Genomic DNA, 27,828 nt, shown 5'->3' with positions numbered 1-27,828 from the left:
AATGCCTGATCAAGGAATCTGGCATCGGGAAATGGGGATGTGCTGAGAGACATCCCCTTGCCCTTGCTGCTGACTACCCCTAATACCCCCACAACCCTCCACCCTCATCCCATGACTCCCTTCCTGCAACCTGTGCCTGGATTCCTCCTTGATCCAAGGCCTTAGGTGGGTGTTGTACCATCAACAGCCACCAGCTCCCCAGTGGTGCTGCTGAGTACAGAAGAGATTCCAGCCTCTGATTGGCCAACAGCTCTTGGCAGCAGGAGCCCTGCTCCCTGTGTCCTTGATCCCAGGGAAAGGCCTGCCCCTGGCCTTTTAGTGCCTAAGTGGCAAAAGGTGGAGTGGGCCTTTTCAAAAAAGAGGCGGTACAGTGGACTTGTGGCATTCCAGTTGGAATCCAAGATCCCTATTGCCTCTGCACGATTTCACCCTTGGAACCTACTGAATGTAGAGACTGTTGCCATTGTCTCCAAGCAAAAATACCTTGCACCTTCTTCTCAGTAAGATAATGAGTCTTTCTTTGATCCTTAACAATCAAACCAGGGTGGCAAGATGGCACAGTGGTTAACACTGCTGCCTCATCGCTCCAGGGACCCGGGTTCAAGTCTGGCCTCTGATGACTGTCTGTGCGGAGTGTGCACTTTCTCCCCGTGTGTCCGGATGCTCCGGTGTCCTCTCTCAGACCAAAGATGTGCAGGTTAGGTGGATTGACCATGCTAAATTGCCCCGTAGAGTCTAAAGGTTAGGTCAGGTTACTGAGTTTACGGGGATAGGGTGGAGGCATGGGCTTAAGTAGGGTGCTCTTTCCAAGGGCCCGTGCAGACTCGATGGGCCGAATGGCCTCCTGCACTGTAGATTCTATGATTTATAATCTATGACCAAGGCTTACTGTCAGACAGACTTCAGAGCAGGTCATATGACCTCTTCAATTACCCTAAATTTAAAGCTACAGTCCCAAAATATTATAATCTTTTGTATAGCTGCTCTGGCTCTTTTCAATATAAACAGCTGAAAAATGTAGACTCGAAGGAGTTATTTGTCATGCTGCTTTTTACCCTCTTGATGCAGCATTTCCTTCTGTTTTCCTTCAGAATCAGTTTGTGACCAATTTGGCCCAAGTTTTAATATTTAAGTTCCACTTTCTTTCATTGTTGTAGTTTTTTCAATTCCGTAACCCACAAAAAAAACTATTCAGCTAGGCAATCATCTGAGTCATTCCTTTTCCTGTTTAAATGCATGGTTTTGGTTCTCCTTTGCTGCTTTAAGAATCGTGTTGAGCTTCTGTTTAATTTCTGACAGAAAATCTTGATATTCTTTTTAAAATGGCTCTTGCAGTTTCCTGCACTCTTTTTGTGTTTTTTTCTTCCATTTAGTACGAGCTTTATCTAATTCTTTCCAAGCAAGAATCTCAGCTTTCTCTTTTTGCATTTTGGGTTTCCGCTCCAAATCTTTAATACAGTCTCGTAATTCCACTGCATAAGTTATTTGCTTCAAAGCATTGTCTTTCTCTAGTTGCCCATCAGCCAGGAACTCGATTTTAATATCTGTTTAAGTTTGTGGATTCTAACTTGTGATTGAGTATGTCATTTTCAAATATAATCTCGAATTCAATTGTATAATGTTCCCTATTTCCCACTGGATCTTAAGAACATGAGAACATAAGAACTAGGAGCAGGAGTAGGCCATCTGGCCCCTCGAGCCTGCTCCACCATTCAATGAGATCATGGCTGATCTTTTGTGGACTCAGCTTCACTTTCCGGCCCGAACACCATAACCCTTAATCCCTTTATTCTTCAAAAGACTATCTATCTTTATCTTAAAAAACATTTAATGAAGGAGCCTCTACAGCTTCACTGTGCAAGGAATTCCATTTGGGTGAAGAGGTTTCTCCTAAACTCAGTCCTAAATCTACTTCCCCTTATTTTGAGGCTATGCCCCCTAGTTCTGCTTTCACCCGCCAGTGAAAACAACCTGCCCGTATCTATCCTGTCTATTCCCTTCATAATCTTCTGTTTCTATAAGATCCCCCCTCATCCTTCTAAACTCCAATGAGTACAGTCCCAGTCTACTCAACCTCTCCTCGTAATCCAACCCCTTCATCTCTGGGATTAACCTAGTGAATCTCCTCTGCACACCCTCCAGTGCCAGTACGTCCTTTCTCAAGTAAGGAGACCAAAACTGAACACAATACTCCAGGTGTGGCCTCACTAACACCTTATACAATTGCAGCAGAACCTCCCTAGTCTTAAACTCCATCCCTCTAGCAATGAAGGACAAAATTCCATTTGCCTTCTTAATCACCTGTAAACCAACTTTTTGCGACTCATGCACTAGCACACCCAGGTCTCTCTTCACAGCAGCATGTTTTAATATTTTATCATTTAAATAATAATCCCTTTTGCTGTTATTCCTACCAAAATGGATAACCTCACATTTGTCAACATTGTATTCCATCTGCCAGACCCTAGCCCATTCACTTAGCCTATCCAAATCCCTCTGCAGACTTCCAGTATCCTCTGCACTTTTTGCTTTACCACTTATCTTAGTGTCGTCTGCAAACTTGGACACATTGCCCTTGGTCCCCAACTCCAAATCATCTATGTAAATTGTGAACAGTTGTGGGCCCAACACTGATCCCTGAGGGACACCACTAGCTACTGATTGCCAACCAGAGAAACACCCATTAATCCACTAATTAACACTGCCTCAATGCACAATACTATATCTAAGATAGCTTTATCCCTAGTTGGTTCCACAACATATTGCTCCAGGAAACTGTCACAAAAGCATTCTACGAACTCAACTTCTAGACCACCTTACCAACATTACAAGTTCAGATAATGTTGATTAATGCTCTGTCCAATGGTATAACTGGACTTTAGAGGGCCTCTATCTAAACTATTCCGACCAGAGTTTTATGACCCTTGCTACTTCTGGGCTAGGATTCTCCGAAATCCCGGCCAAGTGTTGACGCCGGCATCAAAACCGGCGCGAGCAATGCCGGCGTCAACGGGCCTCCAGGCCCAGGCATTCACCCGTTCTTTGAGGGCTAGCACGGCACCGGAGTGCTGTGCGCTTGAAAGCCGGTGCGACACGGCCGGCGCTGGTCCGCGCATGCACGTGGGTTGCCGTCTCCGCGCCGGCCCCCGTGCAATATGGCGGAGCCCTACAGGGGCCCAGCGTGGAGGAACATAGCCCCCCCCCCCCCCGGGAATTAGCCCACCCACCGATCGGTAGGTCTCGATCGTGGGCCAGGCCACCGTGGAGGCCCCCCCCCCCCCCCCCCCCCCCCCGGTGCCAGATCCCTCCCCCGCCCTCCCACCAGGACGGACCCCGCAGCCAGATCTCCGAGATCCCGCTGGGTAGGACCATACGTAACCCACGTCGGGGGGACATGGCGGGCACTCAGCCCGTCGAGCGCGGAGAATCGCCACGGGGGCCGCTTTCAACGGCCCCCGACCTGCGTGGTGGCGACCGCGCGGGCGCGATTGGTGTTGATTCTCTGGTCGCCGGAGAATCGGCAGTCCGGCCTCGGAACGGTGTGGCTAGATCCCCCCCCCCCCCCTGCTGATTCTCCGAACCGGCGTGGGATTGGAGAATCCCGGCCCTGATCTCCACACATATTGGTTTCCCAATTCATACTGGTTCTATTTCCTGATTTTCTGAGCCAAGATCCTTTCTCACTAATGTCCTCTGTCATCCTTTATTATCAGGGCAATATCTCCTCCACTTCCATTTTTCCTGGCTTTTTGAAATGTTGTGCATCCTGGAATATTTAGTTCCTAACCTTGGTCACCTTGGAACCATGTCTCTGATATTGGAGGGAGTGAATATTTAAGGTGGTGGATGGGGTGTGAATCTTGTGGGCTGCCTTGCCCTGGATGTTGAGCTTTTTGACTGTTGTTGGAGCTGCGCTCACCCAGCCGAGTGGAGAATATTCCATCACATTTCTGACTTGCACTGTGTAGGTGCTGGGAAGGCTTTGGGGAGTCATAAGATGAGTTGTTCGCTGCCTCTGACTTGCTCTTGTAGCCATAGTATTTATATGGCTAGTCCAGTTCAGTTTCTGGTCAATGTAGCCCCAGGATGTTGATAGTGGCCAATTCTACAATAGTAATGCCATTGAGTGTCACAAGGTGCTGGTTAGATTCTCTCTGGTTGGAGATGGTCATTGCCTGGTGCCAATGTTACTTGCCACTATGAACCCAAGCCTGAATGGGGTCCAAGTCTGCGTATGGGCACAGACTGCTTCAGTACCTAAGGAGTCACGAATGGTGTTGAACTTTTGTGCAATCATCAGCGAACATCCCCACTCCTGACTTTATAGCGGATGGAAGGTCATTGATGAAGCAGCTGAAGATGGTTAGGCCTAGGACACTAACTACCCTGAGGAACTCCTGCAGTGATGTCCTGGAACTGAGATGACTGACGTCTGACACCACAACCATCTTCCTTTGTGACAAGTATGACTCCAACCAGCGGAGAGTTTTCTCACTGATTCCAATTGACTCTAGCCTTTCTGGGGCTCATTGATGCAAAATCCGACCGAATGCTGCCTTGATGTCAAGAGCAGTCACTCTTATCTCACCTCTGAAGTTCAGCTCTTTTGTCCATGTTTGAACAGCACGGTAGCACAAGGAGATAGCAATGTGGCTTCACAGCGCCAGGGTCCCAGGTTCAATTCCCGGCTGGGTCACAGTCTGTGCGGAGTCTGCACGTTCTCCCCGTGTCTGCGTGGGTTTCCTCCGGGTGCTCCGGTTTCCTCTCTCAAGTCCATTAAGACGTGCAGGTTAGGTGGATTGGCCATGATAAATTGCCCTTAGTGACCAAAAAGGTTAGGAGGGGTTATTGGGTTATGGGGATAGTGAGGGCTTAAGTGGGTCGGTGCAGACTCGATGGGCCGAATGGCCTCCTTCTGCACTATGTTCTATAAACTGGTATAACCCTCTTGGGGGCCAAGGACTGTGCTCCATAGATTTTTCCCCTTGCACAGCCGAGCATGAACTTCCCCGGTAATTGGGACGCGGGTGGGGGCGGGGAGGTGGGGACAAGGGGAAATTACTGAGTATAAAAACCCTGAACGTGGCCCTTCGGGGAGAGGAGCTATAGTCTTTCGGAGTTTTGTGTACACCATAATAAACCTGTTCATTTCTACCTACCCTACCGTGTGTTCCTGTCATCTCTCCCATACGGGTTCTACATGAAACAAGGCTGCAATGAAGTTGGGAACTGAGTGGCCCTGGCGGAACCTAAACTGAGCGTCAACGAGTAGGTTATTGCTAAGGAATTGCTGCTTGGTAACACTGTTCATTATTTCTTCCATTACATTACTGATGGGTGATTTGCTGGGCTCCCTGAGCACCTAACACAGCTGTCCTCACCCCCAAAGAACCGGCTCATCCTTGTCCCGGTCATGTGTGCCCTGTGCAGCACCTTAAAATGTATGAGGCTGAGCCTCGCGCACGATGAGGAAGAGTTCACCCTCCCCAGGGCAATTGCCCACGTCCCTTCCGCAATCTCCTCTCCCAACTCCTCCTCCCACTTACCTTTCACCTCCACCACTGAGGCCTCCTCCTCCTCCTGCATCACCTGGTAAGTTTCCGAGATCTTTCCCACCCACTCCCCCGAGAGCGCCCTGTCCTGTACGGTGTGTGGCAGCAGCCGTGGGAATTCCACCACCTGTTGCCAGGCAAACGCCCTTACCTGTAAGTACCTGAAGGTGTTCCCCGGGGGGGAGCCCGTACTTCTCCTCCAGCTCACCCAGGCTCACGAACTTCCCGTCCACAAACAGGTCCCCCAACCTTCGTATCCCTGCCCTGTGCCACCCCGAAAACCCTCCATCTGTTCTCCCTGGGAAGAACCGGTGGTCCCCCCGTATTGGGTTCCACGCCGAGGCCCCAACTTCCCCCCCTGTGCCGCCTCCACTGTCCCCAGACTTTGAGGGCAGCCGCCATCACCGGGCCCGTGGTATACCTCCTTGGAGGGAGCGGCAGCGGCGCCGTTGCCAGCGCCCCAGACTTGTACCCACACAAGACGCCGTCTCCAGCCTCTTCCATGCAGCCCCCTCTCCCTCCATCACCCATTTGCGCACCATCGTCGCATTGGCGGCCCAGTAGTATTTTGGGACAATTCATTGGCCACCAGCCAATCAATCAAATCGAGTTACATCAGGTTGGATTCATCCTGCCTTTTGTGTGCAGGACATACCTGAGCAATGGTCCACGTTGCTGGGTAAATGCCAGTGTTGCAGCTGTACTGGACCAGCTTGGCCAAGGGTGTGGCCCGTTCTGCAGCACAAGTCTTCAGTACTGTTGTTGAAATATTGTCAGGGACTATAGCCTTTGCAATGTCCAGTGCCTTCAATCATTTCTTGATATCACGTGGAGTGAATCGAATTGACTGAAGACTGACATCTGTGATCCTCGGGATCTCCGGAGGCGACCTGGATGGATCATCCATACAGCACTTCATTTTTGTTTTTGTTTATAAATTTAGAGTACCCGATTCTTTTTTTCCAATTAAGGGGCAATTTAGCGTGGCCAATCCACCTACCCTGCACATCTTTGGGTTGTGGGGGTGAAACCCACGCAAACACGGGGAGAATGTGCAAACTCCACATGGACAGTGACCCAGGGCCGTGATCGAACCTGGGTGTCCTCAGCAGCGTGAGGTGGCAGTGCTAACCTCTGCGCCACTGTGTTGTCCTAACACAGCACTTCAGGCTGTTGATTTTTGCAAATGCTTCAGCGTTATCTTTTGCGCTGATGTGTTGGGATCCCCATCATTGAGGATGGGGATATTCATGGAGTCTCCTCCTCCAGCGAGTTGTTTAAATGTCCACTACCATTCACAACTGGATGCGGCAGGACTGTAGAGCTGAGATCTAATCCATTGGTTGTGGAATTGCTTAGCTCTGTCTATTACATGCTGATTATGCTCTTTGCTTTGCGAATTGTCCTGTAATGTAGCTTCGCCAGTTTGACGCATCATTTTTATGATGCGTGGTATTGCTCCCGGCATGCCCTCCTGCACTCTTCATTGAAGCAGGGTTAATTTCCTGGTTTGATAGTAATGTAGAATGGGGGATATGCCAGGCCATGAGGTTACCACATTGTGGTTTAGTCCAATCTGCTGCTGTTGATGGCCCACAGCGTCTCATAGATGCCCAATCTTGAGCTGCCAGATCTGTGCGAAGTCTATCCTGTATAGCACAGTGGTAGTGCCACACAACATGATTGAGGGTATACTTAATGTGAAGATAGAACTTTGTCTCCACAAGGACTGTGCGATGGTCACTCCTACTGATACTGTCCTGGACAGATGCACCTGCAGCAGGCATTTTGGTGAGGATGAGGTCAAGTATGTTTTTCCCTCTTGCTGGTTCCCTCACCACCTGCCGCAGATCTAGTCGAGCAGCTATGTCATAAAATCAAAGAATCCCTTCAGTGCAGAAGGAGGCCATTTGGCCCATCAAATCTGCACCAACCCTTTGAACGACCACCCTAACTCGGTCCAATCCCCCACCCTATTTCTGCAACTCCACCCTAAAGGACAAATTGGCCTGGCCAATCCACCTAACTTGCACATCTTTGGACTGTGGGAAGGGACGGGAGCAACCGGAGGAAACCCACGCAGACACGGGAGAACTCCCAACAGTCACCAGAGGTCGGAATCGAACCTGGGTCCCTGGAGCTGTGAGGCAGCAGTGCTAACCACTGTGCCACTCTGTCGCATCATCAGTGACCACTCGGCCATTTATTTTCTTGTTTAATTTGGTACAACTGGTGGTATTGAGATGTAACAGTGTGCATGAACATCGATTGTGTGCAAACCGTTTTATAACATTTTAACCATTTTATGCTCTTCGGACTTGGCCAGCTCTGTTATTAGTGATACCCAGAGTGTATTTTGCACCCTTGCCACCCACAGTGCTTCCTCCTAGTGGTGTTCCATATGGAGAAATACTGGTTCATCAGCTGAGGGTGGATGGTATGTGGTAATCAGCTGGAGGTTACCTGTCCCACATTTGATCTGGTGCATGAGACTTCATGGGGTCCAGAGTAGATGCTAAGAACTCTCAGGGCTATTTCCTCCTGACTATGCCACTGTGCCGCCACTTCTGCTGGGCTGGTCCTTCCAGTGGGACAGGACATACTGAGGAATGGTGATGGTGGTGTCTGGGGCATTCGGTGATTCTGCAAGTATGATTATGTCTGTGAAACACCTCTCCCTTTTTTGGCACAAGACCCCAGAAGTTAGTAAGGGGGCTAGCTTTGCTGTTGTCGGACAGAGGGACTTTATTTTTTATTTTTTTAAACCACTATCCCTTTATGGACTTTACTCTCTGCACTTTTACCGTTAAAATCTCTGTTCCTTCCGGCCTCGCTCTGCTTGTCTTTATAAACATCAATATATTTTTTTATTGCCTCAAATCATCTTTGGATTTCTAAATCTCACTTCACCTGAGCTCCTCTCCTGCGCTATTAAGTGTAAAATCATTTTCCCTGTTTGAATGCTCTGCATGTTCCAGAGGCACATTTGTTATCATCATACATATTGTTACCCTGGACTATTTCATGTTTGACTTTCCAAATCTCCCCTCCTGCGAAGCCTCCTCCCCACTATTTAATTTAAAGCCCTCTCTACATATATAGATATATGACTCCCAAGGACACTAATCCCAGCTCAGTTCAGCTGCAGATCACCGCGATGGTACAGCTCTCATTTCTCCCACTGGTGCCAGTATCCCATGAACCAAAACATATTTCTCCCACACTAATCTTTGAGCATTCAACATTTTTACACCCCACTGTACCTGACCATGGACCAGATCAGCAGCACCTATCGTAAGAGGTGTGACTGCCTATTGGAACTAAGTGTCCAGGTAACTTTACCTCTCCCTGATGTATCGCTGTGTTCGAGGCTGAGCCGAAGTTGCTTGAGCTGTAGACTCTCTTAATACAGCTAATACCCACATGCTACAGCTGCTACACAGCACAGTGGTTAGCACTGCTGTCTCACAGCACCAGGGACCCAGGTTCGATTCTGGCCTTGCCTGACTGTCGTGGGGCGTTTGCACGTTCTCCACGTGTCTGCGTGGGTTTCCTCCGGGTGCTCCGGTTTCCTCCCACAGTCCAAAAGGTAGAGCAGGTTAGATGGATTGGCTTGGTCAGTGAACGGGGTTATGGCGATAGGGCAGGGTGCTCTTTCAGAGAGTCCATGCAGACTTGTTAGGCCAAATGGCCATCTGCACAGTCGGAATTCTATGGATCACCTACCCTTCCATCTTTATTGGGTTTTAAAGTTTCCAAGTTTCAAAATATTATTCAACTGCTATCCGTACTTCAATCAAGTTATAAATCTAATGCAGTTCTTCTATTTCCCCAGTACCATTTTGAACTACTGCCCCCATTTACAGGGATAGCTTAGTTTTCTGTTGATAAATGAAGTATGTGAATGCAACATTCGAGAAGCCTGGATTAGGAAAGGTAATTAATTTAATGTAGCTGAAATTGAAATACACACGTCGGCTCTGTAACATGTTGAATGACCAAAGAAAAAACTGTGCTGAGTAAGGAATACCTCCCAGGGTGGGTAAGATTACAATTGATGCGCTGGCTATCTCATTTAGAAGCATACGGATGATATTTGAGAGAGTTTTATTTTGAATACCTGTAATTGTAAACTTGCATGAAAAGAATTGAAAGGAGTTCTAACCTCAGAAGATCATTCCGTACTGTCCTGGTATTAAACTGGACCAAGCATGTGTAAGTACAAGACTTATATGTATGTATAATGCGTGAGTACACATTCTGATATTTTGTTTCAAGGCAGACTGCATAGGGATGTTCTTTCCCTAAAGGACATTTATATACCAGATAGATATTGATGGTCATGGTCACTATGCTAACTTTATTTTCATTCTGGCTTTATTTACTTAACTGAATTGAAGTTCTGTGGCTGCCATGGTGGGATTTGAACTTGTGCCTCTGCATTATTTGTCCGGGTCCCTGTAAAAGAAGTCTTGCTAAAGTTGTACAGGGGCTTGGTATGGATGCATCTGGAGTACTGTGTGTAGAAATTATATACTCATATTGGAAGTGGTAGAGCAATGATTCACTAAATTGGTGCCTGGGATGATAAGGTTTTCCTATGACGAGAGGCTGAGTAAATTGGTCTCTATTCTCTGGAGTTTAGAAGAATGAAAGGCAATCTCATTGAAAGCGACAAAATTCTGAAGGGGCTTGATAGCGGAGATGCTGAGAGATTGTTTCTGCTGGCTGGGGAGTCTAGAACATGGAGGCACAGTCTCAGGATGAGGGGGGACAATCATTTAGAACTGAGATGTAGAGCAATTTCTTCACTAAAGGGTTATAATCTTTGGAAATCTCTACCCCAGAGGGTTGCGGATTGTCCATCGTTGAATACATTCAAGGCTAGCATTATTTTACGGAGCCACTAATGAACACAGTCATTTCCCAACACCCTGATTGTAAAACACAATCACATTTTTGTGTTTTGAAAACTTTAAAAGCAATTTAATTTTTAATAATGCTTGCTTCAAAAAATGGCATTGTGGGTTCTTTCAAACTCAACCTTTGCCAAGAATTACTTTCATTTGAATGCCCATCTACCCACATGGAATCATTACAGACAGTGACTTTCAACACAAGTATATCTTTTATTCTTCTGTGTTCTACATAAATATTGTATGACTTTAAAAAAAAAAAGAATACATTTAAGGCTGCGATTGACAGATTTTTGGTCTCTGCGGAATTAGAGGTTACGGGGAACAGGGGGGAAACTGGAGTTAAAACCAAGATCAACCATGTTTGCATTGAATGGTGGAGTAGGCTCGATAAGATGTAGTCTATCCTGCACCGATATTTTATGTTCTCGTTATTAGTCTAGTATCGTAGCCACTATGCTATCATTCCTAAGCTTGAACTGTACCGAACCTAATGAACTCAATCTACGTAGTTGGCTCTTATAATTTTACCAGGTGTAATTATAGTCAGATTACAATACAAACAGTAGTCCCCTCTAAAGTGTGCAGATTTCATAAATTAACTAGACCTTAGACTAGACTAGGTTTCTGAAGAGGAGTCATATTGGTCCTGGGACCCGGGCTTTTTGATTTTGCTGGATTTCAGGGTGGGCGCTTGGGGGTTTGAGCCAAACCAGGCCCGTTCGTGTCACGGCTCACTTGGAGCAGGTGGTACTCATGCTAGAGCAGAGAACAAATTTGATGCCACGCAGCATCTGGCCAGATTGTCCAGGTAAATTAATATTAACTGAGTAAAATTTTAAAAAGATACATTGGCACATTCTAAAAATGTCTGGTTTTCAGACAACTCTATTTTTTTAGCCAGCTGGTTTTGAGAGCGTGTGGCTTGGTTGTAACAGCTTTAACAGCTGAAGGCAGGAAGTTAGAAAACTGTGAACTTCTCAGAACAATGTTAAATTCAAATTTAGGTTTACTATGCGGAGACATTTGCGATGTTAATTTCATGGCAGAGTAATAGGTAAGTGCAGCACAGTGGCACTGTTGTTAGCATTGCTACCTCAACGCCAGGGACCTCGGTTCGATTCCGGCCTTGGGTGATTGTCTGTGTGGAGTTTGCGCTTTCTCCCCATGTCTGCGTGGGTTTCCTCCGGGCACTCTGGTTTCCTCCCACATTCCAAAGATGTGCGGGTTAGGTGGGGTTACGGGGATAAGGTGGGGAGTGGGCCTAGGTAGGATGCTCTTTCGGAGGGGTGGCACATACCCGATGGGCCAAATGGCCTCCTTCTGCACTGTAGGGATTCTATGATTCTAAGTGTTCAATGTTTCCCCCTTCATCTCCAACACAAAGGTGAGTTTACCAATTGCTATGAGCAGCCCACCTTGGCAGACATCCACTGTTGCTTCAAAATCAAAAGCGGTATCACAATATTTTTAACATTTGCCTTACCACACCAGGGGAGCTTTTGTTTATTGCAGATATAGTAATGTGGGTATGGTATGGGAATGTTGAATAAAACCTTCATTCTAAATGTCTATTTAGCATGTGAAGTCGAACTGTGCAAAGCAATTTTTTTCCCCAAGAATTTTGATTTTCAAATAAATTGCAATTATTCTGCTCATGTAATGAAATGGGCAGACACCTGGAAGATAAAATCTAATGCGGAAGAGTGCGAAGTGACACATGTTGGAAGGAGGAATCAGAGGAGGCAATATAAAGCAAATCATACAATTTTGAAGGGAGTGTAAGGTCACACATCTTTGAAGCTGGCAGGACAAGTTATTTTTTAAATTTGTTTATGGAATTTAGCAAATAGGGTGTAACTGATTTCCTCTCACAAGTAACTAGAGAAGCTAGATTTTAAAATAACTTGGGAAAGAACTAGAGTGGAAATGAAGGGAATACTTTTCACACAGGGTTGTTAGAATTTAGAATGCTGTATCTGAATGAGTTGTGGAAACAAATTCCACGGTAACTTTCAAAGGGCAATTGAACATGGACTTGAAGAGGATTGAATTGCAGGATTATGGGGAAAAATCCAGGTTGTGGTACTAAATTCAATGACTTTTTCATAGAGCCCACGCAGGCACGATAAGCTGACTTGTTTCTGTGCTGTAAGATTTGATGATTCTATGATTGTCATCAGTTTGTGTTTGGGTACCTTAGTAAACAGTAAAACGTTTGGGAACATTAAGCATGAATTTCCTCCATTGATGACCTTTGATTGGGAGTAGACTTAATTTCCAAAGTTTGGCATTGAAATTCCTTGGATAGTGATAAGAATGTGATGCGTGATTAGGGATTGATGATGTCAGTGTCCGAGCTTCTGTACCAGCTTTCTCTGAGAATATTTGAATACTAGCAGAGAAATAATCTGCTTGGTTTTGTTTTCATTTTTGTTTCTGTAAAATGGCTGACAATTTCTACTTATTTTGTGTCTATGAATTGGTTGCAGGAATCAGTCTTTACATGTACATCTCAAGCAGTACCAAGTAAACTGCTCTGATTGGCTACTGAAGGTGATCTGTGGAGTGATCGAGATCCGTACAGCCTACGCCACAGAAAAGAAGGCAAAGGCGTGCCTGATATCACGGCTCAGCTGTGAACGAGTCGGTGCCAGTTTCTACGTACGAGGAATTGATGATGATGGGCATGTATCCAACTTTGTTGAAACAGAACAGGTATTTTGAGAACAAATAAAGACTTGCACTTTTTACAGGGACCTTCACGATCTTGGACTGGGGTGGAGCCTTAATGCCAGCAGGGAGATATCAGACTGAATGGCCTTTTGTTAAGTTGCAAGTATCATGTAATAACATTACAGGGCAGTCTAAACATGCAGAACTAAACCTTGGCTTGATTGCAAAAAAGCGTTCCAATTGGTTCAGCCTCAAATAAACTAGCTAAGAGTTGTGATTTGATCAATTGCTTGACCTTTCAAAGTATTACAGGAAAAATGCACAAACATGGTATTGCCTTGATAACATTTTATAATAACTGTCACATAAGCCAATGAGTTACCAAGTTCTTTTGCATGAGCATGTGGTGAATTTATCAGTAACAGGGAATTATTTGTGCTTTTTGGTGTGAGTACAGTGAAGTACAATCTGCTAAGTAACAATAATGGCAAATGAATGTTGTTTCTACCTCCATTACAACTGCTGTCCACTGAAAGTAGTGCTGACAAAACAGTAACTCAATTTAAGGCGGGAATTTACATTTCTCGGAGGGTAAGGGAGGTGGAATGGAACCAAAGGGTCTGTTCGCTCCCATCCCGGCCATCTTTGCATGTCCACTTGCCCAGCTTCATTCCTGAAGACTAAATATAAAATTACGCCCCCCTCTCATTGGGCTTGTTACATGCCGGCGAAAAAAGTTCTCCGAGTGCTGTTTGAGTATTTTGTGTCCTCTGTGCCCTTCACACTGTTCGAATGCCAATTGATATTAGGATAGTCAAAGTCCCCAACTATTATTGGCAATTTTAGTTTTACACTCAGAAGTTTGTCCACGTATTTGCTGTTCTATATCCCTCTCACTATTTGGGGGTCTATAGTATACTCCTAGCACAGTGGGCGCTTCTGTTTTATTTCTTGGCTCAGCCCATATGGCCTCATTTGATGTTGCATTTTGTATATCATCCCTCCTCACAGCTGTAATTGATTCTTTAACCAACAATGCTACACCTCCACCTTTTTATCCCCTTCCCTATCATGCCTGAAAACTCTATATCCAAGGCTGCTCAGATGTCCATTTTGCCCCTCTTTAAGTCAGGTTTCCGTGTCTATGTGTGTCCTCAGCTCATCGTCTTTGTTTGCTGCACTCCCGGCTTTACATAAATATCTTTCAACACTGCCAAATTCCAGTGTTGTTTTTATCTTTTTTTTCCTGTGCTTCTCCTGTCTTTCAGAATCACTCATCAATTCTCCACCTCCCGTTCCTGTTCTTATTTTGTCTGATGTGGATCTGCCCTCAGGTTCTCATTCCCCTGCTCATCTAGTTTAAATTCTCCTCAACAACACTTTCCAATCTCTATGAGGACATTCATCCCAGTCCTATTCAGGCGTAAACCATCCAGTTTGTGCAGATCGCACCATCCCCAGGACTGGTGTCAATGCCTCGAAATCTGATGCTCTCCCTCATGCACCAACTTTCCAGCCACGTGTTCCCTCAATTCTCCTATTTCTATACTCGCATGCATGTGAGACTGGGATTAATCCTGCGATTACTGCTTTAGAGGTGATGCTTTTCAATCTCCTTCCTAGCTCCCTAAAATGTGCTTTCAAGATCTCTTCGCTCTCCTATCAGGTCATTGGTACCAATGTGGACCATGACCTCGGGCTAATCACCCTCCCCCAGAAGAATGTCCTGTGGAGCTACAGTGGTTAGCACTGCTGCCTCACAGCGCCAGGCACTCTGGTTCGATATCAGCCTTGGGTGATTGTCTGAGTGGAGTTTGTGCATTCTCCCTGTGTCTGTGTGCGTTTTCTCCAGGTGCTCCAGTTTCCTCCCACAGTCCAAAGATGTGCAAGTTAGGTGGATTCGCCACGCTAAATTGCCCCTTAGTGTCCAAAGATGTGCAGCTCAGGTGGGCTTACAGGGTAAGTGGGATAGGACAGGGAAGTGGGCCTAGGTAGGGTTCTTTTGGAGGATCGGTGCAAACCTGATGGACCAAATGGCCTCCTGCACTGTAGGGAATCAATGGAACTGCACCATGACATCCTTGATCGTGGCACCAAAGAATCAACATTACCATCCTGGTGTCACATATAAGGCCGCCGAAACGCCTTTCTGTATCCCTAACTAACGAATCCCCGATCACTGCTACTCTTTCTCCTCCTGTACAGCAGAACCACCTGTGGATCACACTCCTCAGAGGGACCAAAGCGCTCACCGGTACCCAAAATGGCAAACCAATTGATGAGTGGCACATCAGGGGACTCCTGCACTACTTGCTTAGTTCTCTTGGACTTCCTGGCAGACACCCATTCCCTTTTTTGTCTCAAGGCTCCGAAGCTGCGGTGTGACCATCTCTATCCAGGTAGCTCTCAGCCTCGTGGTGGCGCCGTAGTGATGCCAGTTGCCACTTGAGCACCTAAACCCAGAGCTCGCGTTTGTGCTGCCGTTTTTCCAACACGTGGTCATCTGGGACATCGGCAGCATCCATGACTTCCATATAGTATAGGATGGGCATTGCACATGACCGAGCTGCCCTGCCTAAACTTTACTTCACATTAGTGTTAACGTTTCAAGTCCGTCTGGCTTTATTCTTCAGAGACCCTTATTTTAGCTTGGTTGACTTATTTTAATTTACTTAGCCTTGACTTGGCTTTTAAACTTCTCTTGTGTTTCTTACTTAAATCTAATTAGCTACTTCTTTAAAAATAATGCAATTAACAGCAGTTTCTCACCAACCAATAAACTTGTGGGGCGGGATTCTCCGAAAACTGGCGCGATGTCCGGGACCCGGCGCCAAAAACGGCGCGGATCACTCTGATCCATTCGCGATGGCGTCACCCGACGTGGACGGTGACGCCATGCGGCGTCATTGACGCCGTACGGTGTGACGGCTCAAAAGACGCACCCACCCCGGAAGACCCGACAAGGTGGCCGCCCGCCCTGCAGCCCCGAGGTTCCAGGACCGCGGCATCGAGGCGCTCCTGGACGCAGTGGAGGAGAGGAGAGAGGCCCTGTACCCCGGACACGGCCGCAGGGTCGCCCCACGCCTCAGCCGGCGTCTGTGGAGGGAGGTGGCAGAGTCCGTCAGCGCTGTGGCTCTGACACCACGGACAGGCACCCAGTGCCACAAGAAGGTGAACAACCTCACCAGGGCAGCCAGGGTGAGTCGTCCCGTCCCCCCCCCCACTGTCCGATGTGTGGCACACCCCCAGGTGAAACCAACCCTAACCCTAACCTCTGCACTAGATGCGCAACCGATGGCGTGCATTCATATACCTGCCTAACACTGTTGCCTTTTACCCCGCCCCCCCCCCCCTCCCACAGGAGAAGCGCGCACACAACACCAGGGAGCATGTGAGGACTGGAGGAGGCCCCGCTGATGAGAGGCCATTGACCGTACACGAGGAAAGGGCCCTGGAACTGGCTGGCGGACCTGAGGACCGGGAGGTTGCCGATGCAGAGGTCGGGGGCCCACCAGCAAGTGAGCCACCGACAGCCCGTCCCCATATCCCCCCCTCCCCCATATTCCCCTCCCCCGTATCACCTGATCACCGCCTGATGTCTAACCATGCATGCTTCATTGTGTATTGCAGGAGCAAACGTCCAGGCACCCATCCCCGCAGATGCCGACCGCCCACAGGATGCTCCAGGGCGACCATGGGATACGGAGAGACCCGGACCCTCTGCCACGTGACGCCCGCAGGATACCCCACGGCGACCACGGAGACGGAGAGACCTGGAGCAATAGGGAGACGATGCCGGAGTCTTGTGCGGGTGCGGCGACGCAGGCGTGTGCCACCCAGCGACGAGGGGGGCAGCCACAGGCCCCCGTCGCAGCCAAGCCACAAAACCACTACCCAGGACACCCCTACCCAGGAGACCCCTACCCAGGACACCCCTACCCAGGACACCCCTACCCAGGACAGCCCTACCCAGGAGACCCCTACCCAGGAGACCCCTACCCAGGAGACCCCTACCCAGGAGACCCCTACCCAGGAGACCCCTACCCAGGAGACCCCTACCCAGGACACCCCTACCCAGGAGACCCCTACCCAGGAGACCCCTACCCAGGAGACCCCTACCCAGGACAGCCCTACCCAGGACAACCCTACCCAGGACAGCCCTACCCAGGACAGCCCTACCCAGGAGACCCCCTGCCATGGAGACCCCCTGCCATGGAGACCCCCTGCCATGGAGACCCCCTGCCATGGAGACCCCCTGCCATGGAGACCCCCTGCCATGGAGACCCCCTGCCATGGAGACCCCCTGCCATGGAGACCCCCTGCCATGGAGACCCCCTGCCATGGAGACCCCCTGCCATGGAGACCCCCTGCCATGGAGACCCCCTGCCATGGAGACCCCCTGCCATGGAGACCCCCTGCCATGGAGACCCCCTGCCATGGAGACCCCCTGCCATGGAGACCCCCTGCCATGGAGACCCCCTGCCATGGTGACCCCCTGCCATGGAGACCCCCTGCCATGGAGACCCCCTGCCATGGAGACCCCCTGCCATGGAGACCCCCTGCCATGGAGACCCCCTGCCATGGAGACCCCCTGCCATGGAGACCCCCTGCCCAGCAGACCCCCTGCCCAGCAGACCCCCCTGCCCAGCAGACCCCCCTGCCCAGCAGACCCCCCTGCCCAGCAGACCCCCCTGCCCAGCAGACCCCCCTGCCCAGCAGACCCCCCTGCCCAGCAGACCCCCCTGCCCAGCAGACCCCCCTGCCCAGCAGACCCCCCTGCCCAGCAGACCCCCCTGCCCAGCAGACCCCCCTGCCCAGGCCAGCCCCACCCAGGACACCCCTACCCAGGAAACTGAAATACCGGACAGTGACAGAGTGGATGGGTGGAGACGAACCGCCACCCCAAAGTACCATGGACTCGGATTTGGACGATGAACACGACACAACGCCACTGCTGTCACCAACACCCTCCACCATCGCAGAAACACTCACCTCGGTTGGGCACTTTAGTGATGAGGCGTCTGGTACACTCACTGGTGCGCACAACACAGCCGTCCCGGTATAGCAGGTGGAGGTAGGAGCAGCAGAGGGGCTGGGAGGTCGAAGGGCATCCTGGCGCAAGCGAACATCTGCCGCCCAGATGGATCCCGGGTTCCTGGAGTTACCGCACCCACCCATAGGTCCGGTGCAACCACCGACCCGGAGACGAGCGAAGAGGGTGACGGCCGGCTCGCGGCGGCTGCAGTCGCAGGTGGAGGAGTCCACCCGCGTCCAGGAGCTGGGAGTGGTGCCGGTCATGCGTGCCACCCAGGCCGACATCGCACGGGTGGCGTCCGCGGTGGAGGCAATGGGTGCGACAGTGTCAGACATGGGGAACAGTATGCGAGGCCTGGGGCTTTCCGTGCAGGCGGTGTCTGTGGCCCAGGACATGGCTGCCCTCTCACAGGGGGCCATGAGCCCGCGCCAGCGGCAGATGGCAGAGGCGCTCAACGCCGTGGCCCTGTCTCAGCAGGCAATGGCCCAATCCTTGCAGGCCATGGCCCGCCCAGTCTCAGCAGACCATCGCTGAGGGCATCGGTGCCATTGCCCATGTGCTAGCCGGCGTTGCACAGTCACAGACAGGGATGGGCAACACCCTGAGCCCATGGCTGCAAACCTGCAGACCCTTGTCGATACCAGCACGGGCCTTCAGGACTGGCAGCGTCCGGTGTCGGAGGAGCGTCGGATGGCCGGTCCGTTCGCACCCCCGACCCATGTAGAGGCCTGGGGGCCATTGGGCACCCTGAGAGAGGAGGAGTTGCTGGCGCCCGTCCCTGGTCTCCCTGTAGGGGAGGTCCAGGAACACTGCAGCACCTCGGACTCCCCCCCCCCCCCCCCCCTCCGTCCCAGGTGCAACGGGCAGGACAGACTGGCAGCTCGCCATCCCAGTCGCCCGGGCCGCAGCCTGACCCATCGAGGCCAGGACACCCCAGGAAACGGCCGCCAAAGGGATCCCGAGTCAGAGGGCAGGAATCGCAGGAGTCCACCTCCAGTTCCGCTGTACCGTCTGGGGAATCACCTAGGCGTAGTCAAAGGGCCTGTAAGGCCAAATAATTAGACACTGAGTAAGTTGGCACGGGTGCAGGGCACAGATGAGTTTTAGGGGCTAGGGCACGTGCATGAACTCCTTTGGTTATTAAAGTCAATGTTACACCTACAGAAGCTGCCTTTGTGCTCTGTCCAAAGCTTGCGGGGGTGTCATGTACGTTGAGCACCAGTGTGTGTGTGAGGGGTGGTCTTACCTCAGCCCCAGGTGAGGCTGCCCCCTTACCCCAGGGCCGCCCTCACCATCCCCCCGGGCAGAGGACAGGATCGTGCGCTGCAGTGTCACAGCCGCATGCAGGGATTGTCCGGGTGGATGGTGGTACTGTGGCCATGGGTCAGACATCGTCCAACGATGTGGAGCCAGGAGCTCACCGCAGGGCGGGTTGTCATCATCCTCCATGGCCTGTAATAGACACGCTTCCACCGGCGCCCGTGAGAGCCCGGCCATCGTGCCGCAGGTGGTTCTGCAATGGAGGGGTGGTGTGCATGCGGCTGGGGTGGGTTTTGTTGGGTGGGGGGATGAGGGTGCTGGATGGGTGGGGGGGTAAGGGTGTTCTGGTGTTGCCATGGTGTGCCATATGTGGCCATATTCGCTGATTCCCACACCCCCTAGGCAGTAAAGCGGGCGGCTATCAGCCTGTCCCATGCCCGCTGGCCCAGCCGGTAATAGTGGACAGCCACCCGCCCACGTCTAGCCCGTCTGCCCTGACCATTGCCCCCATCCCCCTCATCTGGGAGAGCTGCGCCTCTTCCTGCTGCTCCTCCACTCCGCCCTCTGCCTGCGGAATATCGCCCCTCCGCTGGGCTATGTTGTGCAGGACGCAGCACACCACAATGATGCGGCCGACCCTATCTGACGGATACTGGAGGGCGCCCCCAGAGAGGTCCAGGCACCTGAAACGTATTTTGAGCACGCCAAAGCACCTCTCTATCACACCCCTTGTTGCTGCATGGGTATCATTGTAGCTGCTCTCCATGTCATTCTGTGACCTCCGTATCGTCATCAGCCACGACCGCAACGGGTAACCCCTGTTGCCCAGCAACCAGCCCCTGCGCCGGGGTGGCGTCCCTCGTACATGCCGGGGATGTAAGACCGAGTCATGTACACTTCCCGGGTACCGGACGCAGACGTGCAGGGTAATCATGCGGTGATCGCAGACCACCTGGATGTTCATCGAATAGGTCCCCTTCCTATTAGTGAACACGGCCCTGTTATCTGCAGGTGGCCGCACAGCGACCTGCATCCCATCAATCGCGCCCTGGACCATGGGAAACCCGGCCACGGCAGAGAAGCCCACGGCCTGGGCATCTTGGCTGGCCCGGTCCACAGGGAAGCGGATGTAGCGGTCCGCAATGGCATATAGGGCGTCTGCCACTGCCCGGATGTACCGGTGTACCGATGTCTGCGAGATGCCGGACAGGTCCCCACCTGGCATCTGGAATGACCCTGTGGCACAAAGGTTCAGGGCCTCCGTAACCTTGACGGACACAGGGAGCACCCCCCCCCCCCCCCCAGTGCCACACGGTGCCAGGTGTGCCAGCAGGTGGCAGATGTGTGCCACGGTTTCCCGGCTCATCATGAGTCTCCTCCTGCATTCCCGCTCCGTGAGGTCCTGGTTCGACAACCGGGGCCTCCTCGGGTGCCTCCGCTGCCGTGGCACCGCAACGTCCTCCTCCCCCTCCTCGTGTTCTTCTTCCACTATGTGCTCCTCCTCCTCGCCCTGTCGGGCGGGTGTCCCTCCAGCCTGGGCGGTTGCCGCCTGCCCCTCTGCGGCAGCCTGTGGCGTCTCTCTGGCACGCTCCTCCTCCTCCTCCTCCTCCTCCTCCAGGGCAACATGGCGAATAGCGGCTGCCGCCATGGCGGCCAACATCACTGGCTGATCAGAAATCATGACGGCCTGCCGGGGGGGGGGGGGGAGGGGAGAGGGAGACGACAACATGTCATCACTTCCCGTACCCCCCCCTTCCAGCCAGGTGGCATGGGCTGCATGGGCGCGACTGTTGGAGGATGGCACCTGGCCAGCCGGACAAATTCCCTTGCCCTCGCACCCCCCTCACCGGCAGTCACCGCCCCCCCTGTCCCCGGCTCTCACCCCCCCCCGTACCCGGCACTCACCCCGTACCCGGCACTCACCCCCCCGTACCCGGCACTCACTCCTCCGTACACGGCACTCACACCCGCCACCCACCCCCCCGGCACTCTCCCCCACCCCACCCCCCCTGGCACTCACCCCCCCCCCCCCCGGCACTCACCCACCGTCCCCGGCAGTCACCCCCCGTTCCCGGCACTCACCCCCGTCCCCGGCACTCACCCCCGTCCCCGGCACTCACCCCCCCCCCCGTCCCCGGCACTCACCCCCCCCCCCCGTCCCCGGCACTCACCCCCCCGTCCCCGGCACTCACCCCCGTCCCCGGCACTCACCCCCGTCCCCGGCACTCACCCCCCGTCCCCGGCACTCACCCCCCGTCCCCGGCACTCACCCCCCCGTCCCCGGCACTCACCCCCGTCCCCGGCACTCACCCCCCCGTCCCCGGCACTCACCCCCCCGTCCCCGGCACTCACCCCCCCGTCCCCGGCACTCACCCCCCCGTCCCCGGCACTCACCCCCCTTCCCCGGCACTCAGCCCCCCCCGTCCCCGGAACTCACCCCCCCATACCCGACACTCACCCCCACGTACCCGGAACTCACCCCCCCCCCCCCCCCGTACCTTGCACTCAACCCCCGTACCCGACACTCACCCACACGTACACGGCACTCACCCCCCCCCTGTACCCGGCACTCACCCACACGTACCCGGCACTCACCCCCCCCCCCGTACCCGGCACTCACCCCCCCCCTGTACCCGGCACTCACCCGCCTGTACCCGGCACTCACCCGCCTGTACCCGGCACTCACCCGCCTGTACCCGGCACTCACCCGCCTGTACCCGGCACTCACCCGCCTGTACCCGGCACTCACCCGCCTGTACCCGGCACTCACCCGCCTGTACCCGGCACTCACCCGCCTGTACCCGGCACTCACCCGCCTGTACCCGGCACTCACCCGCCTGTACCCGGCACTCACCCGCCTGTACCCGGCACTCACCCGCCTGTACCCGGCACTCACCCGCCTGTACCCGGCACTCACCCGCCTGTACCCGGCACTCACCCCCCTGTACCCGGCACTCAACCCCCTGTACCCGGCACTCAACCCCCAGTACCCGGCACTCAACCCCCCGTACCCGGCACTCACACCTGCCCCCCCCCCCCGGCACTCACACCTGCCCCCCCCCCCGGCACTCACCCCCCCCCCCCCCGGCACTCACCCCCCCCCCCCCGGCACTCACCCCCCATCCCCGGCACTCACCCCCCCCGTCCCCGGCACTCACCCCCGTCCCCGGCACTCAACCCCCCGTCCCCGGCACTCACCCCCGTCCCCGGCACTCACCCCCCGTCCCCGGCACTCACCCCCCGTCCCCGGCACTCAACCCCCCCCCCCCCATCCCATCCCCGGCACTCAACCCCCCCCCTCCCCGTCCCGGCACTCAGCCCACCCCCCCCGGGCACTCATCACCCCCGTCCCCCTCGCCGGCACTCAACCCCCCGTACCCCTCACCCCCACGTACCCGGAACTCACCCCCCCATACCCGACACTCACCCCCACGTACCCGGAACTCACCCCCCCCCCGGTACCTTGCACTCAACCCCCGTACCCGACACTCACCCACACGTACACGGCACTCACCCCCCCCCCTGTACCCGGCACTCACCCGCCTGTACCCGGCACTCACCCGCCTGTACCCGGCACTCACCCGCCTGTACCCGGCACTCACCCGCCTGTACCCGGCACTCACCCGCCTGTACCCGGCACTCACCCGCCTGTACCCGGCACTCACCCGCCTGTACCCGGCACTCACCCGCCTGTACCCGGCACTCACCCGCCTGTACCCGGCACTCACCCGCCTGTACCCGGCACTCACCCGCCTGTACCCGGCACTCACCCGCCTGTACCCGGCACTCACCCGCCTGTACCCGGCACTCACCCGCCTGTACCCGGCACTCACCCCCCTGTACCCGGCACTCACCCCCCTGTACCCGGCACTCACCCCCCTGTACCCGGCACTCAACCCCCTGTACCCGGCACTCAACCCCCTGTACCCGGCACTCAACCCCCTGTACCCGGCACTCAACCACCCGTACCCGGCACTCACCCCCGTCCCCGGCACTCACACCTGCCCCCCCCCCCCCGGCACTCACCCCCCCCCCCCCGGCACTCACCCCCCCCCCCCCCCCGGCACTCACCCCCCGTCCCCGGCACTCAACCCCCCCCCCCATCCCATCCCCGGCACTCAACCACCCCCCCTCCCCGTCCCGGCACTCAGCCCACCCCCCCCCGGGCACTCATCACCCCCATCCCCCTCGCCGGCACTCAACCCCCCGACCCCCCTCACCCCCACGTACCCGGAACTCACCCCCCCATACCCGGCACTCACCCGTCCCCGTACCCGACACTCACCCCCACGTACCCGGAACTCACCCCCCCCCCCCCCCCCGGTACCTTGCACTCAACCCCCGTACCCGACACTCACCCACACGTACACGGCACTCACCCCCCCCCCCCCTGTACCCGGCACTCACCCACACGTACCCGGCACTCACCCCCCCCCGTACCCGGCACTCACCCCCCCCAGTACCCGGCACTCACCCGCCTGCACCCGGCACTCACCCGCCTGTACCCGGCACTCACCCGCCTGTACCCGGCACTCAACCCCCTGTACCCGGCACTCAACCCCCTGTACCCGGCACTCAACCCCCTGTACCCGGCACTCAACCCCCTGTACCCGGCACTCAACCCCCTGTACCCGGCACTCAACCCCCTGTACCCGGCACTCAACCCCCCCGTACCCGGCACTCACCCCCGTCCCCGGCACTCACACCTGCCACCCCCCCCGGCACTCACCCCCCCCCCCCCCCCCCCGGCACTCACCCCCCCCCCCCCGGCACTCACCCCCCCCCTCCCCCCCCGGCACTCACCCCCCCCCGTCCCCGGCACGCACCCCATCCCCGGCACTCACCCCCCCCCCGCCCGGCACTCACCCCCCCCCTCCCCCGAGCACTCATCACCCCCATTCACCTCGCCGGCACTCCCCCCCCCTCCAACCCCACTCACCCCCATGGAACTGGAACTCCCCCCCCCCCCCCCCCCCCCCCCCCCCCCCGGTACCCGGCACTCACCCCCCCGTCCCCGTCCCCGACACTCACCCCCAAATACCCGGCACTCACCCAACCCCGTACCCTGCACTCACCCCACCCTGTACCCGGCACTCACCCCCCCTGTACCCGGCACTCACCCCGCTGTACCCGGCACTCACCCCGCTGTACCCGGCACTCACCCCGCTGTACCCGGCACTCACCCCGCTGTACCCGGCACTCACCCCGCTGTACCCGGCACTCACCCCGCTGTACCCGGCACTCACCCCCCTGTACCCGGCACTCACCCCCCTGTACCCGGCACTCACCCCCCTGTACCCGGCACTCACCCCCCTGTACCCGGCACTCACCCCCCTGTACCCGGCACTCACCCCCCTGTACCCGGCACTCACCCCCCTGTACCCGGCACTCACCCCCCTGTACCCGGCACTCACCCCCCTGTACCCGGCACTCACCCCCCTGTATCCGGCACTCACCCCCCTGTATCCGGCACTCACCCCCCTGTACCCGGCACTCACCCCCCCTGTACCCGGCACTCACCCCCCCTGTACCCGGCACTCACCCCCCCTGTACCCGGCACTCACCCCCCTGTACCCGGCACACCCCCCGAACCCGGCACTCACCCCTCACCCCCCCGTACCCGGCACTCACCCCCCCGTACCTGGCACTCACCCCCCCGTACCCGGCACTCACCCCCCTGTACCCGGCACTCACCCCCCTGTATCCGGCACTCACCCCCCTGTACCCGGCACTCACCCCCCCTGTACCCGGCACTCACCCCCCCTGTACCCGGCACTCACCCCCCCTGTACCCGGCACTCACCCCCCTGTACCCGGCACACCCCCCGAACCCGGCACTCACCCCTCACCCCCCCCGTACCCGGCACTCACCCCCCCGTACCTGGCACTCACCCGCCCCGTACCTGGCACTCACCTACCCGTCCCCGGCACCCCCCCCCTTACCCGGCACTCACCCCCCCCCATACCCGGCACTCACCCCCCCCCCCCCCCCCCCGTCCTTGGCACTCACCCCCCCCCTGTCCCCGGCACTCACCCCCCCCCCCCCGGCACTCATTCCCCCCCCCCCCCCGGCACTCACCCGTCCCCGGCACTCACCCTCCCCGTCCCCGGCACTCACCCCCCCCCCCCCGGCACTCACCCCCCCCCCCCCCCCCCCCGGCACTCACCCCCCCGTCCCCGACACTCATGTCCCCGGCGCTCACCCCCCCCCCTGTACCCGGCACTCACCCCCCCCCCCGTACCCGGCACTCGCCCCCCGTACCCGGCCCTCGCCCCCCCCCATACCCGGCACTCACCTTCTCTCCCCCCCCCCGTCCTGGCACTCACCCACCCCCCACCCTGTCCCCGGCGCTCACCCCCCCCCCCACCCCGGGCACTCATCCCCCCCCGCCCCCCCCCCGTCCCCGGCACTCATCCCCCCCCCCGTCCCCAGCACTCATCTTCCCCCCCCCCTTCCTCCCGGGCACTCATCCCCCCCCACCCTCCCTTCACCGGCACTCACCTCCCCCCCCCTCTTCACCGGCACTCACCTCCCCCCCCCCCCCCCCTTCACCGGCACTCACCCCCCCCCCTTCACCGGCACTCACCCCCCCCCCCTTCACCGGCACTCCCCCGAAGCCCACCCCCCCCGCCGCACACACACCCACACACCCCTCTCCCCCCCCACACACCGACTGCGGCCACGCCATCACCTCTCCTGTGGCCACCCCCCAGGCCGTGATCTACCTTCACGCTGGACGGCGTCAACCATCAGCACTGGTTGACGCCGTTAAAAAGGGTCACGTCGGCGGGACTTCGGCCCATCCGGCCGGGAGAATATGGGCAGCCCGGAGTCCATTGTCTCGCGCCCGCCCCTGCCATTCTCCGAGGCAGGCGGCGCGATTGGCGCCCCGCCGACTTTTCACTCTTCGGGGAATGTGGCGGGGGCGGGATTTATGCCGCCCCCCCAGCGATTCTCCGACCCGGCGGGGGGTCGGAGAATCCCGCCAATGGTTTTGCTGTGATGTTACTCTGATTTTTGTTTTTTGAAACTGAAGCCAGAACACAAGTAGGCCAGGTCTGGCTCTTTCTACTCCCCCGAGGTAAGCGAAGGCCTCGAGCCTTACCCTCTCTTTGATCTGTTGCTGATTAGAGGTGCATCACGCAGGTCCGGGCCAGTCTGCTTCACGAACGGGCAAAATACCCACCGACCAAGCACTTAATGATTTTCCTGCGGTGCCACACTTTGCTTTCTGGGGACACACAGACTGGACATCTTTTTTAACTGGTGCTGACTGCCTCGGGGTCTTCTTTTCTGCTGCTCCATTGTGCTGTCTTGTTTTAGCTGGGTTAAAAGACTCATTTATGTTTGATGCCTGAAAATGGCAGCTGCAATGAAAAATTGCTGACAATTGGGTTATTAACTAGCTTAATACCTTGCTAATTAACGATTTCAAAATGGCCGATTTTGATATTTGTGCTCCTTCTATACTATTGGAGACTGATGACATGAAAGAGGTGGGGTGAGGTAGGGGGTGTTTAGCATGCCTGATTAGGGAACATAAAATCCAGCCCTTAGTATCTGACTTAATATTCGTTGTGATGGATACACAAGAACAAAGAAATGTCCAGCACAGGAACAGACCCTTCGGCCCTCCAAGCCTGTGCCGACCATGCTGCTCGTCTAAACTAAAATCGTCTACACTTCCGGGGTCCGCATCCCTCTATTCCTAACCTATTCATGTATTTGTCAAGATGCCCTTGAAATGTCACTCAAGATGCCCTTGAAATGTCACTATCGTCCCTGCTTCCACCACCTCCTCCGGCAGCGGGTTCCAGGCACCCACTACCCTCTGTGTGGAAAAAAACCCCCCAAAAAACTTGCCTCGTACATCTCCTCTAAACTTTGCCCCTCGCACCTTAAACCTATGCCCCCTAGTAATTGACCCCTCTACACTGGGAAAAATCTCTGACTATCCACTCTGTCTATGCCCCTCATAATTTTGTAGACCTCTATCAGGTCGCCCCTCAACCTCCTTCGTTCCAGTGAGAAAAAAAACAAGTTTATTCAACATCTTCTCATAGCTAATGCCCTCCATACCAGGCAACATCCTGGTAAATATCTTCTGCACTCTCTCTAAAGCATTTAATTGTCAGTATTCAAGCTGATCTGTGTAAAGATGGAGTTGTTTAATGATAGACTTGAAATAAGGCTACAGCCTGTTTTGCCTCCGAGGTTCCTATGGCTGCTAACTGACCTTAAAGGGAGTCTGAGCCAGCTACGGGGAGGCCAGCAGCAGTTGAAGGTAAACTCATGAAACTCATGCATTTTTTTTCCTAAGAGGTTCTTGAGTGAATCATAAGCTTGTGTATTAAACAGGATCCAAAGCAAATTAAAACTTGCACCGCGA

The 27,828-nt window shown here is 54.9% G+C and overlaps 1 protein-coding gene across 1 annotated transcript in view; it reads left to right on the top strand.

Annotated features, from left to right (window-relative positions):
- LOC140421095 (synaptojanin-2-like) overlaps positions 1–27,828 on the top strand; it is a 287,869-nt gene that overhangs the window by 61,125 nt on the left and 198,916 nt on the right. The window contains 1 exon segment of the mRNA XM_072505504.1: positions 12,961–13,186. Within this exon segment, the coding sequence (XP_072361605.1) occupies positions 12,961–13,186 (226 nt within the window).

The sequence above is a fragment of the Scyliorhinus torazame genome, chromosome 1 (assembly GCF_047496885.1).
Source record: "Scyliorhinus torazame isolate Kashiwa2021f chromosome 1, sScyTor2.1, whole genome shotgun sequence".
NCBI lineage: Eukaryota > Metazoa > Chordata > Chondrichthyes > Carcharhiniformes > Scyliorhinidae > Scyliorhinus > Scyliorhinus torazame.
This window is presented reverse-complemented; position numbering and strand designations above follow the sequence as displayed.